Source organism: Moschus berezovskii, chromosome 24 (assembly GCF_049115385.1).
Source record: "Moschus berezovskii isolate FMDL1 chromosome 24, NW_MosBer_1.0, whole genome shotgun sequence".
Lineage (NCBI taxonomy): Eukaryota > Metazoa > Chordata > Mammalia > Artiodactyla > Moschidae > Moschus > Moschus berezovskii.
Window position 1 is genome coordinate 13,143,067 of NC_142483.1, and position 14,457 is coordinate 13,157,523.

The following is a 14,457-nucleotide window of genomic DNA, read 5'->3' on the forward strand; positions in this document are numbered from 1 at the left end:
TAAATTATAGGCATGGTTTATTAATCTTCTGAATAAATGTATCACATGTTTTATCTCAGTTATAGACTCTGCAGTTTATGTATTTTTAACCTTTGATTCATGAATTTATTCAGAAAGAAATGATCTATATTCCTATGGTCTCATTACAGTCCCTGGAAAAAAAGTGTACCACCAGTGAGGGTTGTTCATCCCAAAGGAGTGGTTTTTATGGTAGAGAGAAGCGCATGGTGAACTGAATGGCTCCTGTTCCTCCTGCCCGCACCCCCCTCACCCCCACCGCCAACCCACTGGGACCTGCTCCTTCGCTGTGCAGGGAAGAAGGGGGTGACACAGAGTCTGGGAGCAGGTGTTCTACCTCCTGAGTGTTCCATTCTGTGATGTGCCATAGGTAGACTTTGCTGGATGGTCCAGGAGGTGTGGGAGCTGTTGTAGATGGGTGTCTGTCTCCCTGAGAGTGGAGTCAGTGCTGACCCTGGGCTGGCTCCCGCCAGGAGGAGATGCCTGCACTGGGGGTGTGCAGACCTGCAGGGTGGGCAGCAAGCTGGGCCCCTGTCCTAGTGCCTGCGTGGTGAGTAGTTAGCATGGGCTCCACGCCAGGTCCCGTGCTGTTCCTGCGGCCCAGCCAGGCCAGGGCAGTGTGTAAGATAAGAGGCAGCAGCCAAGTGAGCTAGCGTCCAGGTGTGCGCACCCCACACAAAACCTGGCTTCTGTGTTTTACGTGTGTCGCCTCACTCACGCTCAGCAACCAACCTGGCCTTCATATTCTCATTTTATGATGAAGAAGCAGTGACAAAAGAGGGGTGAAGCCACTTGCCTGGGTCCACACAGCCAGTCAGTGGTGGATCTGGAACCTGTCCCCAGGCTCTTTGCCGCTGGAGTAGGTCACAGTACATTCAGACACGTGATTTCAAATATTCTTAAATGGGGATAGCACTGCCCAGCAGGTACCAACATTATTACAGTTGGCTGCTCCATCCATAGGGGGCCTCCTCAGATTGCTCCGTGCAGGTTGCTTGGATGACCCAAGGCTGAGGTCCTGGTGGAGCTCCGTGAAAGCCCAGGTTAGCTTTGATGGGCATGGGACTGGTGGGGAGGTGTGGTTCCCCACCAGGTGGGTGCAGTCAGGTGTCTGCAAAGCAAGGGGCATGGTTGCTGCTCTCTAGTTGCTGTTCACTGTGACCCTCGCATGACTATAATAGTAACCCCTTCTTTGCTTGTCTTACTCCATAGCTTGGAGAGTCCCCTGAGGTAAGAGATTGGAACCTGTTTCTCTCTTCTCAAGTGCTGTGTCCAGGTGTGCACATAGTGTGTTTACAGGCATACAAGTGAGCATCAAGGGCATGAAATGAGTTTATACCCAGAATTCAGATGTCAGAAAATTTAACCATAGGCAGATGTGAAAGGTTTTTCTTTAGTTCTGTTAATGGGAAAAAGGAATGGCTGTCTTCGCGTCAAAATGAAGATGTTTGGTTTTAAACTTATTCAATTCCTGCCATTTTGAAATGTTTGCTCATTTCTTTTCAGCCAAGGAGATGGACATGTTGGAGCATTTGACTCATGTCAGGCAAAAGAAGCAATGCTAAGAAAAGACTTCATTTCTCAAATGATGGGGTTTGGCAGTTTTCACATGACCTGGGCCCATTAGATCCCAGGGAGGCAGTGAGCTACTTTGATCAGCCCCATGTAGGGCACATAATCTCACTGCCATTTACATTGACCTGAGCTGTCAGAAGAGGATGTAAAGGCCTGACATAGTTAAGGCAGAAAGCTGAGCTCTGTAATTCCACCTAGAAGAGGCGAATAGATCTGGGTCTGGGTGTTAGAACTACTGGTGGGGCTCCCTGACAGTGAGACAAGGTCTCAGCCCAGGGGCTCAGAAATGCAGCATTGGGCTATTCTTCTTTTCTTTTTTGGTGGATGATGCCGTCATGGTATTTTTTGAAGCTAAGCTCACATTTCTCTGTTCCATATGATGAGAGGGTCTGCAGAGGTAGATTCAGTGGTTCTTGTCTTCAAGGTACTAACAATCTTCAGATGATACAAGACAACGCCTCATAGGTTCACCTTCCCAACTTAGACCAGGAGGTCTGGAAAGTGGGGCAGCATGTTGCCCCTTTCTGCCCCTTTCACGGCCTCATAGGTAGTTAGTACTCAAGCATTTGTTGTTACGATTTACTTTCATGATTAAATGCAAATGGTGCAACTTTTAACTCTGAGGTGGCAAAGATTTTTGACTCACATGCCCACTCCATTCCAGGGGTGATGCCTGATTGGGCAGCATATGTAGCTGTATTAGGGGGCAGTGGGGGGACTGCTGACTGGAGGCTGGTGAGGGGTGTCTGCTACAGGGGTGCCTGGGGAGCAGAGGCAGTATGTACCCTGGGGTCATTTGTCTCCCCCAATAAGTACATCATGCTTAAGAAAGAGGGAGCGGAAGAGCACTCAGAGGAAATGAAACTGCTAGTCTTTCCTAAAAGGGTGGAGTTGGATTTAGATCAGTAGAAAGAAGTGCTTTCAGTGATGGAGAAGAGCAGCAGAGACCAAAAGTTCCAATGAGTGTGACGTATAGGCAGGGTGTTCTGGGAGCAGACGCACTGGAGCGGAGGGAGTCGTGGAGGAGGAAGAGGAGGCGAGTGGGATGGAGGCCGTTTGTCTGGTGGGTAGCACGTCAGGTGGTTGTTGGTATGCGTGGCATAGACAGATTGTGTCAAGGTCCTTGGGGATGCCAGATGGAGGAATTGAGACGTGATACAGTCCTCTGCTTTTCAAGAAGCTTTCCTAAATGCTCCAGACACAATTAGTTGTTAATCCGTATCTCCCTACAGGATATTCCCAGTACTCTACTTTAGCTGAGATCATTGTCTGCTGTGTCTATAAACGTTTACATATACATCTGCTGTTCTCCTCCAGGACATGGACAGTGTCTTAGTTACCTCTGATCTCCAGTGCTCAGGACCACATCTGGTAGGGAATAGATACCCAGTGAATATGGTTGAGTTAAACTGAAATAGGGTTCCTGAACTGCCAGCCAAGATGGGGCAGATCTGGGCAGTGCCTTCATGGTGAAGCTGGGTGAGAAAGTGGCTGCAAACCATAGAATGTACCTATCTGCTACCAAGGGGTCCCAGGACGAGTGGGATGGGAAGCAAGGCACGTCTGAGGCATCAAGTTTACAGGACTGTGTAGAGTCCCAGAAACCAGGTAGAGTTGAGGAGAACAACATGAATGAGATGGAAGAAAGAAGTCAGGAAAACTGAGCCTCAGTGAATTCCTCAGGCAGTGGCTTGCAGGGCTCTTGGGTCCTATGCCTAGAGAACCATTCCGAAGCCTGTGGGACAAAGAGAGTCATCCAAGGAGTTGAGTCTCTTAAGAAGTGAGGAGCTGCTGAAGAGTCTCTTAGAGTCTTTAACTTCCAGAGAAGCAGAGTGATTGTGTAGGCCCCTGATATTTACCTAGGATTTTAGTTAGCAACTGACCCAAAACCCAACCTAAACTGGCTCAGTTTATTGGCTTTTGTAACTGAAAAGCCCAAAGTTGGGGGAAAAGTCTGGCTTTAGGTTCCAGGTTCAGCTTGATCCGGGGACTCATATGGTGGCATCAGAGCCGGGCGCTTGCCTCTGTCTTCCCGTTTGACTCTCTCTCCTCATCTTTTGCCTCAACTTCCCTTGGTGTTGGCTTTTCATCTTTATGTCCCCCTGGCAACTCTAGGCTTGTAGCCTCAAAGAGCTCAGTTGAGCCAGGGACAGAACTTCTGGCCTAGTGGCTGAGTGAAACCCAGGATTAGTTCTGACTGGACCTGGTTGGTGGGCATTGGGTCACATGCCTATCCCTGGGCTAATAACCTGGGTCACCAGCCAACCTCTGTGGCCCCTGAACTGAAAGTAAGGAAGAAGCAATTCTCAGAGGAAAGTCAGGGAGCTGTTACCCTGTGAGTTTTGCTAGGTGACAAGAACTGTAAGGAGCCACCCCCTGCCAGTTGCTTGCTTTAGCTTCTGCAGCCTCTGTACTGCCAGTGAGTAGGGAGGCCACAAGAGACAGGACCCTGTCAGCTTTATCTGTCTTCTTCCCACCAACCAAAGGTCTTTGAGTTTGGTCTCCATGGAGCGGTCAGCCAGGGCACTCACTGGCCACCTCTGTTTGTCCTCTCAGGTACATTCGGGATGGCATCCTGTGCAGTGGCCCTACCCAGCCTGGGTGGTCACTTGGCTAGCATCGGTCCTGTAAAGTTTCTGTGCCATCTCCTGATCCTCCTGTCGGGATTCTATTTCCAGAGCCTGGACGTGTGGCCTCTCCCTATCCTGTCGCCAGTGGCCTCTGATGGCGAGTGTCTGACCGTTCACAGGGCTCTTTCAGACTTCACTTAATCTGATTTTCACTGTCACCTGGGTGGGAAGGATGAGCGTCCCAGTTTTATAGATGAGGAAACTGAGAAGCAGGGAGGGGTGGATGACTCAGCTGAGAGCCACGAGAAATGGACTCAGTCGCATGTGCTCTTCAACGTGTACTTTTAAACCAAAGATGAAGAAGAGGAAGGCACACGGACTATTCCAGCCAGTCTCTTAACATAAGCCTGGCGTCCAGCTACCCACTGGCAGCCGTCTAAGACTTCGTTAACACTCGCAGAGGAAAGCCTTACCTCTGTTTACGTGCTAGTTCTCTGAGGGGACGCCACCTGCTTTCCACCCTGCCACGGTCTCCAGCAGAGTTTATAGGAGGTTGACTCACACATAGAAACCCTGTACGAGTGACTCAATGTGTCTCAGGTGACACATTCCTGAGAGCACCTCCTGGAATGTGAGGCAGTAGGTGGGAGGGTCTCTCGGTGACCTCAGGTGACCTGGTCACCTGACAAGACAGCAGCTTCTCCTAGATCTTGCTGCTCCTGGTTGGTCATCCTCCCCAGCATCCCTGGGCCCTCACTTCTGAAGTGGCCTCCTTCTGAAGCCTGAGTCTGGACATTGCTCCTCATGTCATTAAAGAATTGTAGTTTCACAGCTGGAAGACATCATTCATTCAGGCTTCTTGTTTTACAGATGAGAAACAGAAGCGAAGCCTCAGAACCTTCCCCGGCCCCAGGTCCATGTGTCCCTTGGTCCCTGTGGTTCCCCCTCCCCTCACACCTGTGTTCCTGCAGCCCTGGACCTCTCATCGCCCCTGACCGATTTGCCTTTGTGGGTGCTCCTCTCTCCTATGAGGCCGGGAGGTCATGGTGCAGAGCAGAAGTTGTGAGGTTCTTCCTGGGTGTTTAGTCATGGGTATTTTCCTGGGATAGGGCCGGTAGTATTGTTATGGGTGGGATGTCTGTATCCCCACATGTTGATGTGTTCAAAACTCAACCCTAACAGGGTGGTGTTTGGAGGTGGGGCCTTTGGGGAGTGATTAGGGTTAGATTAGGTCTTACGGGGAGAAGGCAATGGCAACCCACTCCAGTACTCTTGCCCGGAAAATCCCTTGGATGGAGGAGCCTGGTAGGCTGCAGTCCACAGGGTCACAAAGAGTCGGACACGACTGAGCAACCTCACCTTCACTTTTCACTTTCATGCCTTGGAGAAGGACATGGCAACCCACTCCAGTGTTCTTGCCTGGAGAATCCCAGGGACGGGGGAGCCTGTGGGCTGCTGTCTATGAGGTCGCACAGGGTCGGACACGACTGAAGCGACTTAGCAGCAGCAGCAGCAGCAGGTCTTACGGATGGGGCCCTCATGATGGGATTAGTGCCCTGAGAAGAACAAGAAGGGTGAACTCTCTGTCTGTGTGTACATTTCCACCAAGGAAAGGCCAGATGAGGACAGCATGAGAAGCCAGCCTTCACCAGCCAGAAAAACTGTTCTCACCAGACACCAGATCAACTGATACCTTGATGTTGGACATCTCAGCCTCCAGACTGAGAAATAAGCCTCTGTTATTTAAGCCAGCCGGTCGATGGTATTTTGTTATGGCAGCCTGAGCTGACTAAAACAATTATGGAACATCTTAGCAGGAAAGGCCGTTGAATAATGTTTGGTCAGAACCTCTCGTTTTGCCCATTTATTTCCTCATTTATAAATATTGAGTATCTGTTTTTGTGACAGACTTGGAAATACATTGATGTATGAAATAGAAATGGTCCCTGATTTTATAAGAAATTATCATTTATTGGAATAGACAAGTATCAAAGAGGTAGTTTTTTTTCTTTTTAATTTAAATTTTCCATTGTGAATAGTACTGTGCAGAAATATGGTGAGCTTTGACAGCGTATACCAGTGGGCCTGAATTTTGTCTGGGAGGTCAGTAGAGGTTTTGTGAGAAAGTGTCATCTAAGCTGAGCTTTGAAGGACAGGTAGAACTTAGCATGATGTAAAGGCAGTAATTGGGGTGAGGGTGGAGGGAGGCATCCTATAGTGAAGACCAGGATGTGGACCTGAGTGAATCGAGGCGAAGTGGGGCTAGCAGAATACAGGTTCAACTCCAGGCCCTGTGTTCTCTCCACAACTCTGTGCTGGGCATGTGTCAGTCCGTGTCAAGGTCGTGTGCTCCCCAGCGATGGGAGGTGACCCCTGGAAGGGTAGGGCCAGCATGCAAGGCGGGTGAAGCAGAATGCACAGAGGTGAAGAAGGGGAATCATGAACCTGGGAGCATAGTGGGAGGGAGCAGGTCAGCCCATGATGTGCAGTGGACGCTCTTGCAGGAGAGGAGTGAGCGAGCTGGAAGGGACAGAAGGGTGGAAGGGGCTCCAGCTGGGATTGAACGGAAAGACCTGGGAGATGCTGGGATCAACTGTTCTCTACAGTCTGACCGTTGAGCCCAGGCTTGTTCTAGGAAGGGTTTTTGGTAATTTAGAAAGATTCCTGTCCTACTTGTTTTGCTTTTTGGTGCATATGCTAGAATCCCAAGTTCTCATGTTTGTATAGCTCTCTTTCAGTCTGGCCTTATTGCTTAGTTCCTTGTCTTTTTTTTTTTTTTCTTTTCTACTCCTATTGGGACCCTTGAGTACTTTATGTGTGCCCTGCATGGTGTTGGAAAGTGAAAATGTTAGTTGCTCAGTCATTTCCAATTCTTTGTGACTGCGTGGACTGTAACCCATCAGGCTCGTCTGTCCATGGAATTCTCCGGGCAAGAATACTGAAGTGGGTTGCCATTTCCTTCTCCAGGGGATCTTCCTGACCCAGGGGTCAAACCTGGGTCTCCTGCATTACAGGAAGATTTTTCACCATCTGAGCCATCAGAGACTGGTGGGGTGCTGGATGCTGGGGTTACAAAGACAGTTAGAAATGATCTCTGCCTATAAGGAGCCCAGGTGGTAGGACCCAGAAGGGATGTGTGTGTGAATCAGGAAACTCTGTGTCTTTTACTGCCAGGGTGTATGCCAGGAGACCTCTGCAAAGACTTGAGCCTTTTGGGTGATGAGCAAAGCAACGAGATAAGCCTTACCTGCCTCATGAAGCCTCTGTTGATCTTTTGACAGCAGGTGGGGACTTCTGTGAGGGTAGGAACCGGGCTTCCTGAGGGAGACACAGGTGCTCAGGGATGCATGAATGGATGGATAGATTCATGATGGATGAATGTTTGTATCACAGTGCTAATAAAGGGATCCTTGAAAATAGGACAGCTGACCACCAAGTACAGTAAGGATCCTGGCATCAACTGTTTCCTGCTAGTTGAGTTTCTGTTTCTCAAGGCTCTGTATGGTGTTAACTGGTTTAGAGACTCTTGCTTTAGAGCCTCTCCTGCTTGGTGAAACTTCACTGTTGAAAGAAGGTAAATCAGGTTTCAGAATTAGATGTTCAGCTTTCATTTCTCTAGTGACTTGGGTCTCATAGGGGACTTTCATCCACATAACAGGATGGTCTCTCGTGAAGACTTGGTGCTTTCTGCTTTCTTAAAAGATGGTTTGGCTGGCCCTGCTCATCCAGGATCCCCTGTGAGTGAGGTGGATCCCTGCTGGTGACTGGGTGAGCCTGCCTGGCAAATGCAGGAACACTGGGGTACAGGAATCATGTACTCTTCTTGTTTGGCCTGGAATAGGGCTTTTAAGACACAGCCCCTGCCCAGGGGGCCGCCTCACTTCATGCTCATTTCTGGAGGGCTCTCGCTTGCCTCTCTTCAGTTCTTCCATTCCTCCGTCCTTACTGTGGTGGCTTCCTTGTGCTCCCATCCATCTTGGACTGTGACTGCGTATCTTCTCTGTGCAACGTCTCACTGTCCTTCATCCAGGTGCGTGTTCCCACCCCATCTTGTACAGAACCTGGCCTTTTCTGGTGGCTTCCTTTCAAATCACTAACCCAGCATTCTTTTCTCAAATGAGCAACCCTCTTGTGAAGTAATTACCTCCCATTCTGAGGATTGTTGTTTTGCAAGATTTTTCTTTAACACTCAGTTCAGTTCAGTTCAGTTCAGTCGCTCAGTCGTGTCCGACTCTCCGCGACCCCATGAATCACAGCACGCCAGGCCTCCCTGTCCATCACCAACCCCCGGAGTACACTCAAATTCATGTCCACAGAGTCGGTGATGCCATCCAGCCATCTCATTCTCCGTCGTCCCCTTCTCCTCCCGCCCCCAACCTTTCCCAGCATCAGAGTCTTTTCCAGTGAGTCAGCTCGTCGCATGAGGTGGCCAAAGTATTGCAGTTTCAGCTTTAGCATCAGTCCCTCCAATGAACATCCAGGGTTGATCTCCTTTAGAATGGACTGGTTGGATCTCCTTGCAGTATAAGGGACTCTCAAGAGTCTTCTCCAACACCACAGTTCAAAAGCATCGATTCTTCGGCGATCAGCCTTCTTCACAGTCCAACTCTCACATCCATACATGACCACGGGAAAAACCATTGCCTTGACTAGACGGACCTTGGTTGGCAAAGTAATGTCTCTGCTTTTTAATATACTATCAAGGTTGGTCATAACTTTCCTTCCAAGGAGCAAGCGTCTTTTAATTTCATGGCTGCAATCAGCATCTGCAGTGATTTTGGAGCCCAAAAAAATAAAGTCTGACACTGTTTCCACTGTTTTTCCATCTATCTCCCATGAAGTGATGGGACCAGATGCCATGATCTTTGTTTTCTGAATGTTGAGCTTCAAGCCAACCTTTTCACTCTCCTCTTTCACTTTCATCAAGAGGCTTTTGAGTTCCTCTTCACTTTCTGCCATAAGGGTAGTGTCATCTGCATATCTGAGGTTATTGATATTTCTCCCAGCAATCTTGATTCCAGCATGTGCTTCTTCCAGCCCAGCGTTCCTCATGATGTACTCTGCATATAAGTTAAATAAGCAAGGTGACAATATACACTTTAACACTGCTTTTGCTTAATAACGTAGAAGGGTATTTGTTTCCTAAGAGTCCTTTTGAACATCAGGATTGGGGGCCAGGATGACCTGGCTTCTAGGCAGACCAGTCTGCCGTGCTCTTCAGACAGTGACTGTTCAGCTGGCATCATGGTAGAATCTCTGTAGTAAAAAACTGCATTAAAGCAAGGTTACATTTCATATAATCAATTCCATCAAGTAATGTGCAGAGGATTTTGGAAAGAGAAGCCAAAAATCTTCAAAAAGGAGAGAGGGGAGGATGAGAGAGGGATAAAAGAGCCCTAAACAATTCAGTTTCACAAATAGCCCTTGTATTATTGAGGCAAAATTACTTATAAGTAAAAGCTATGGAGGGAAAACAAGCTGTGTTTGGTAGGTGTACTCTCTGTTCCGTGTCTTGTTTGTCTGCTCTAAAGTATAGTACTGTGTTGACGTAGAGATGTTACTGCTCTGAATATTGATGGGAGCAAAAGCCTTTTTTTTTTTTTTTTTTCCGTCTGGCCCAGTAAATAAAGCAGAAAGGATAAAAAGGGAAGAATTGTAAAATCGACGTGCTGTTTCCTGCTTATCTTGTTCCTTTACAATTCTAACTGAAAAACATCCTGACGGTCTACCTTTGGTGGCCAGGGTCCAATGTGAGGGCAGCAGATTGGTTTATTCAGAGAGTTTTGCTTATGGTTACCTCTCCTCCTTTTAGCTCTCCAAGTTAGTGTCACCGTCTCATCGGAGCCTTCCCGACTCTCTCCTCTGTAGTCAGTTGAGACGTTGGCTGCTGTGCTGCAGAACATCCACAGTGGCCTGAGTGTGTGCCCCGTGGGAGCTCACCAGCGGGGGATGTGGCAGTGAACGGGAAAATGAGCCCTTGCTCTCATGGGGCTCACAAGGACTCCAGAGAGTAAACAGAGGAGTCCTTGGAGGTCTGCCTGGGGGACAAGGCGGCACACATGCTGTTGCTCTGGGAGATTTCAGCTGCTCACCCCAGCCTGGCGGGTGTGGCTGCTGTGCGGAGGGAGCAGCTCATGGTCCAGGAAGGGTGAGCGGTGGTGTGGGGTACCGGGATGAGCCAGACTGAGAGAGGACCTAGTGGGAGACTGGAGGAAGCGTGAGTGTGGAGGCTGGGGATGAGCAAGACTTTTAAATTGAAAACACATGGACTCTGGCTAACTCTCACCACAAAGGAATTGATTAGACCACTCGGGTCGGAGAAGGCAATGGCAAGCCACTCCAGTACTCTTGCCTAGAAAATCCCATGGATGGAGGAGCCTGGTAGGCTGTAGTCCATGGGGTCGCTAAGGGTCGGACACGACTGAGCGACTTCACTTTCACTTTTTACTTTCACACATTGGAGAAGGAAATGGCAACCCACTCCAGTGTTCTTGCCTGGAGAATCCCAGGGACGGGGGAGCCTGGTGGGCTTCCGTCTATGGGGTCACACAGAGTCGGACACGACTGAAGGGACTTAGCAGCAGACCACTCGGGTAGTGTTCTGAGGATCAGGCGGTGCTCTTGAGGACATGGGAGGAATGACACGGACCTGGAGGGAAGAACTGATGAACTGGTCTTTCAGCATGACCACTGGGGAGCGGAGGATGGGGGTAAAGGCTGGGGTACCTCCAGGGTTGGACAGTTCCCTGCTGGTAAACAGGAAGGATGCAGTGGCAAAACTCAGCGAAGTCCCACCTGGGACTCGTCTGCGACGGAGGGGTAGCACTCTGGTGGCAGCTAGAGCCTGGGGTGGCCTGGAAAAGCACTGCTTCTGTGGAACAAAGCAAGTCCTTGGAGGGGTTGTTGTTGTTGTTTAGTGGCTCAGTCATGTCCGACTCTTTGCGACCCCATGGACTGCAGCACACCAGGCTTCCCTGTCCTTCACCATCTCTCGGGGCTTGCTCAAACTCATGTCCTTTGAGTCGGTGATGCCATCCAACCATCTCATCCTCTGTCGTCCCCTTCTCCTTCTGCCTTCGGTCTTTCCCAGCATCAGTGTCTTTTCTCATGAGTCGGCTGTTTGCATCAGGTGACCAAAGTGTTGGAGCTTCAGTTTCAGCGGGGAGAAAGGGTGTGGCCCTTTGGCCTTATCAGAGGGCAGGGCTGCTTATCAAGGTGCAGACCTGCTCTCTGTCAGTTCCCTCTCCTGTGATGTCCTCTGTGTATCTCATCTGAAACCCTCACCTCCCGCACCGGACGAAACGTTTCAAAGATGGGACCACAGTGGAGATGTTTTTCTCATCTTGGCTCCTGGACTGGGGCCCATCGTGGAGAAGAGGTGCTCACTAAGTATTTCCTGAGCCAAATTTATTAGCCTCTTGCACTCGGCATCTTAATAAGTGAATTCCATGACTTCTGTTTTCCTGAGGCGTTGGTAACTTTCCTCAGGTCTCACAGAGAATTAATATTAGCAGAGGACTTTATGGTCCATGTGGAAGAGTTTTAATTAGGATTTTTCACTTAGTTGTTATTTAAGTAGCTTTTTGCCAGCACATGCCTCTTGTAAAATTGACCTCATGCATCTCAACAGTCCATATTTCTTTTGAAATCCAAGCCATACAAAGAAAACCTTAGTAAAAGAGGAAAGAGCCAACATTTTGAGACTTGCTGATGGATGTATTTTCTACAATTCATGGAATTACATGAGTTGGAGTCAGAAAGATTCTGAGAGTCCCATAGCACAAGGGTGGCATCTCAGAGATCTGTGGCAGTTGATGGTAGTGGCTGCCGAGTCTGTTAGGAGCATTCCAGGACTGAGGCCAGGCTCCCTGGGAATGTGCATGGTTACCCATCAGCACTGTCAGCTGGGAGAGGCGGCACACCAGTAAGGTGGCCATGGGCTTCATCCTGAATCCCCTCCTCCCCCGCCCTTATGTGCAGGTAAGGAAATGCAGGTCCAGAGGAGAGGAGGGCTTGCCGAGGTCATCTTGCTGCTCAGTGACAAGGCCGATCCTGACCTGGAAGTCAAGATGGAAACCCGAGAGGAGGAGAGGGTCAAAGCAGACACATCTTCCTTTCTTCCCAAGGACATTCTGTTCAAAGCCCCGAGGGAATCTTTGTAGCGCCCTTGGGCTTTCCTGGGGACCTGATTGGGCAAGCTTAGGAGGAAAACATGCTGCGTTTTGCAAATGTGCAGAAATAACAAACGCGCGGTTATGTCCTAGGCAGGGTCACCATGCACACATCAAGGCAGGTGGCAGAGTGCAACCATGCAGTCCAGGATGAAAAGTGTTCTACACTTAGTTGCTTATGAGACATTCAGTGTTAGAATTAAAATGCCTCCTTGCTCCAGGTGCAGTGTTAATTGTTCCATTTCTCATAATAAAACTTGGCTTGGAGTTAAATGCTAATATTTCTGAGACACTGATTCTAACCCCTATTTCTTTTTCTTCTTCTGCCCCACCCCCAATTTTTTGTTTTGTTTCTTTGTTTCTATTCACAGGAAAAAGTAGAATATGCCTTCCTGATTATTTTTACAGTCGAAACATTTTTGAAGATTATAGCATATGGATTATTGCTGCATCCTAATGCTTATGTTAGGAATGGATGGAATTTACTGGATTTTGTTATAGTCATAGTAGGGTAAGTCCCTTTTATTTGGGGAAATGTTTTGGGACATGGAAGGTGGGGAGTAACAGAAAACAGTATTTTAAGGGCACAGGCTTTATGCTTTATGTTGGTGATTGTAGCCAGAACCTGTCAGGAGTTCTCTGAAGCCTGGTGATGCCAGAGACCAATTTGAAATTCTCTCATTGATGTTACTCCCTCTTTCAGGAACGTGTTAGGGAAGGAAGTTCAAGCTCAGCTAGTGATGTGAAAGGGTTCTTCTTGCAAGGCCTTGGGCCTCTACAAATAGGCCAGCTCTGCTGGTGATTTGAGTCCAATGTGTAGAGCTCTTATACTTAACACCCCGTTAAGTTAAAAAACCAAAATAAAGCAGTAATAAATCCTTCATAGCAGTGAGATACTCTGCTATTTAACATCCCTTGAGCAAAGCTATTCATTTTTTCTGCTGCCTTGGGGGAAAAGATTTGGCACACTACTGTCCCATTTCAAATAACAAAACAAGTGCTTGAAAAACGTCAGATATCCGGCATGAAGTGAAATAAGCCAGAAAATGCAGAGAAGCAGACATTATCCTTGCATCCTGTCACAGGAAGAAGACACCAACAGTTTCAGTCAAAGGAGAATGTTAAAAAACAGTGGCCTGTGTTAGTCTGGTCCTTCAACACCTGGAAATGTTTCCAGCAAGAGAGAAATGAATCAGTGTCAGAGGAATGCTGGGTCTTTGGACCAAATACCCACAGGAAAATAAGACCTATCCCTTTACTCAGTCTCAGTTGCCTAGCTGTAAAATGGGTTGTTCCTAAAATGGTATCCATTCCCACAGAGAGAAATTATTACATGGCCTTTCTGTTTTCATCTCCATAATGTCATTCAGATGCTTTTTACAGTTGAGTGAGGTGATTTTTTCTTTTGGATTATTCTTTATCATGAATCCTTTACTTTTTCGTGGGAGACTAATAGTGCTGGGTATTTGGAGAGTGGGATAAATTTTGAGCCTCTTCTTTCAAATTTAGGAAGATAGAGTGGGATCCAAAATGGTAGCCCAACAGTGTGATTAGACTTAGGGAGGAAAATATTAACTTTTGCAAAAGCCACCCTAGTACATTGGAATCTAAAGCATTATGGCAAAGATAGTGAAACTAAAATGAACAGACAGTTGATATGTATCACGCCTTCCCGTGTTTGATGAACTCTAACAAAGAATGGCAAGCAGGAGCCTTACAGGCCTCTCAGTTCTGGAATAATCTTGCTGTAACTCTCCTGACTCTGGACTGTCTGTTCATCTTAGCTCCATTTCTTTTGTCCCACCCTGCAATCAACTTTCCATCTGGAGGCACTTTTCAGACTGTCATACAGCGCAAAGACAGGGAATCAAGCAGAGTGTGGTGATCTCATTGAGTTGCAGAGACAGAGAAAAGAGTTTAGGAAGGTTGAGATGGCTAAAATTGGAGAGGCGTGGTATGGGAGCAGGGAGGGATCTGTTCAGAGAAAGAGGTCCATAAATATGCCTTGGGGTCCTCTTGAGTTTTGGCTGAAGCCTAAGCTACACTTACATGGGATAATAGTCCATAAGTCCAGGCAAAGAATACTATTAGGGAAAAAGGAAGAGCTGGGGGCTATAGCTGAC

The 14,457-nt window shown here is 48.1% G+C and overlaps 1 protein-coding gene across 4 annotated transcripts in view; it reads left to right on the forward strand.

Moving 5' to 3' along the window:
• CACNA1D (calcium voltage-gated channel subunit alpha1 D) overlaps positions 1–14,457 on the forward strand; it is a 342,532-nt gene that overhangs the window by 165,962 nt on the left and 162,113 nt on the right. For all 4 annotated transcript variants that reach the window (XM_055414081.2, XM_088831938.1, XM_088831939.1 and 1 more), the window contains exon 4: positions 12,706–12,845. In XM_055414081.2, the coding sequence (XP_055270056.2) occupies positions 12,706–12,845 (140 nt within the window). The remainder of the gene's footprint in view (positions 1–12,705; positions 12,846–14,457) is intronic.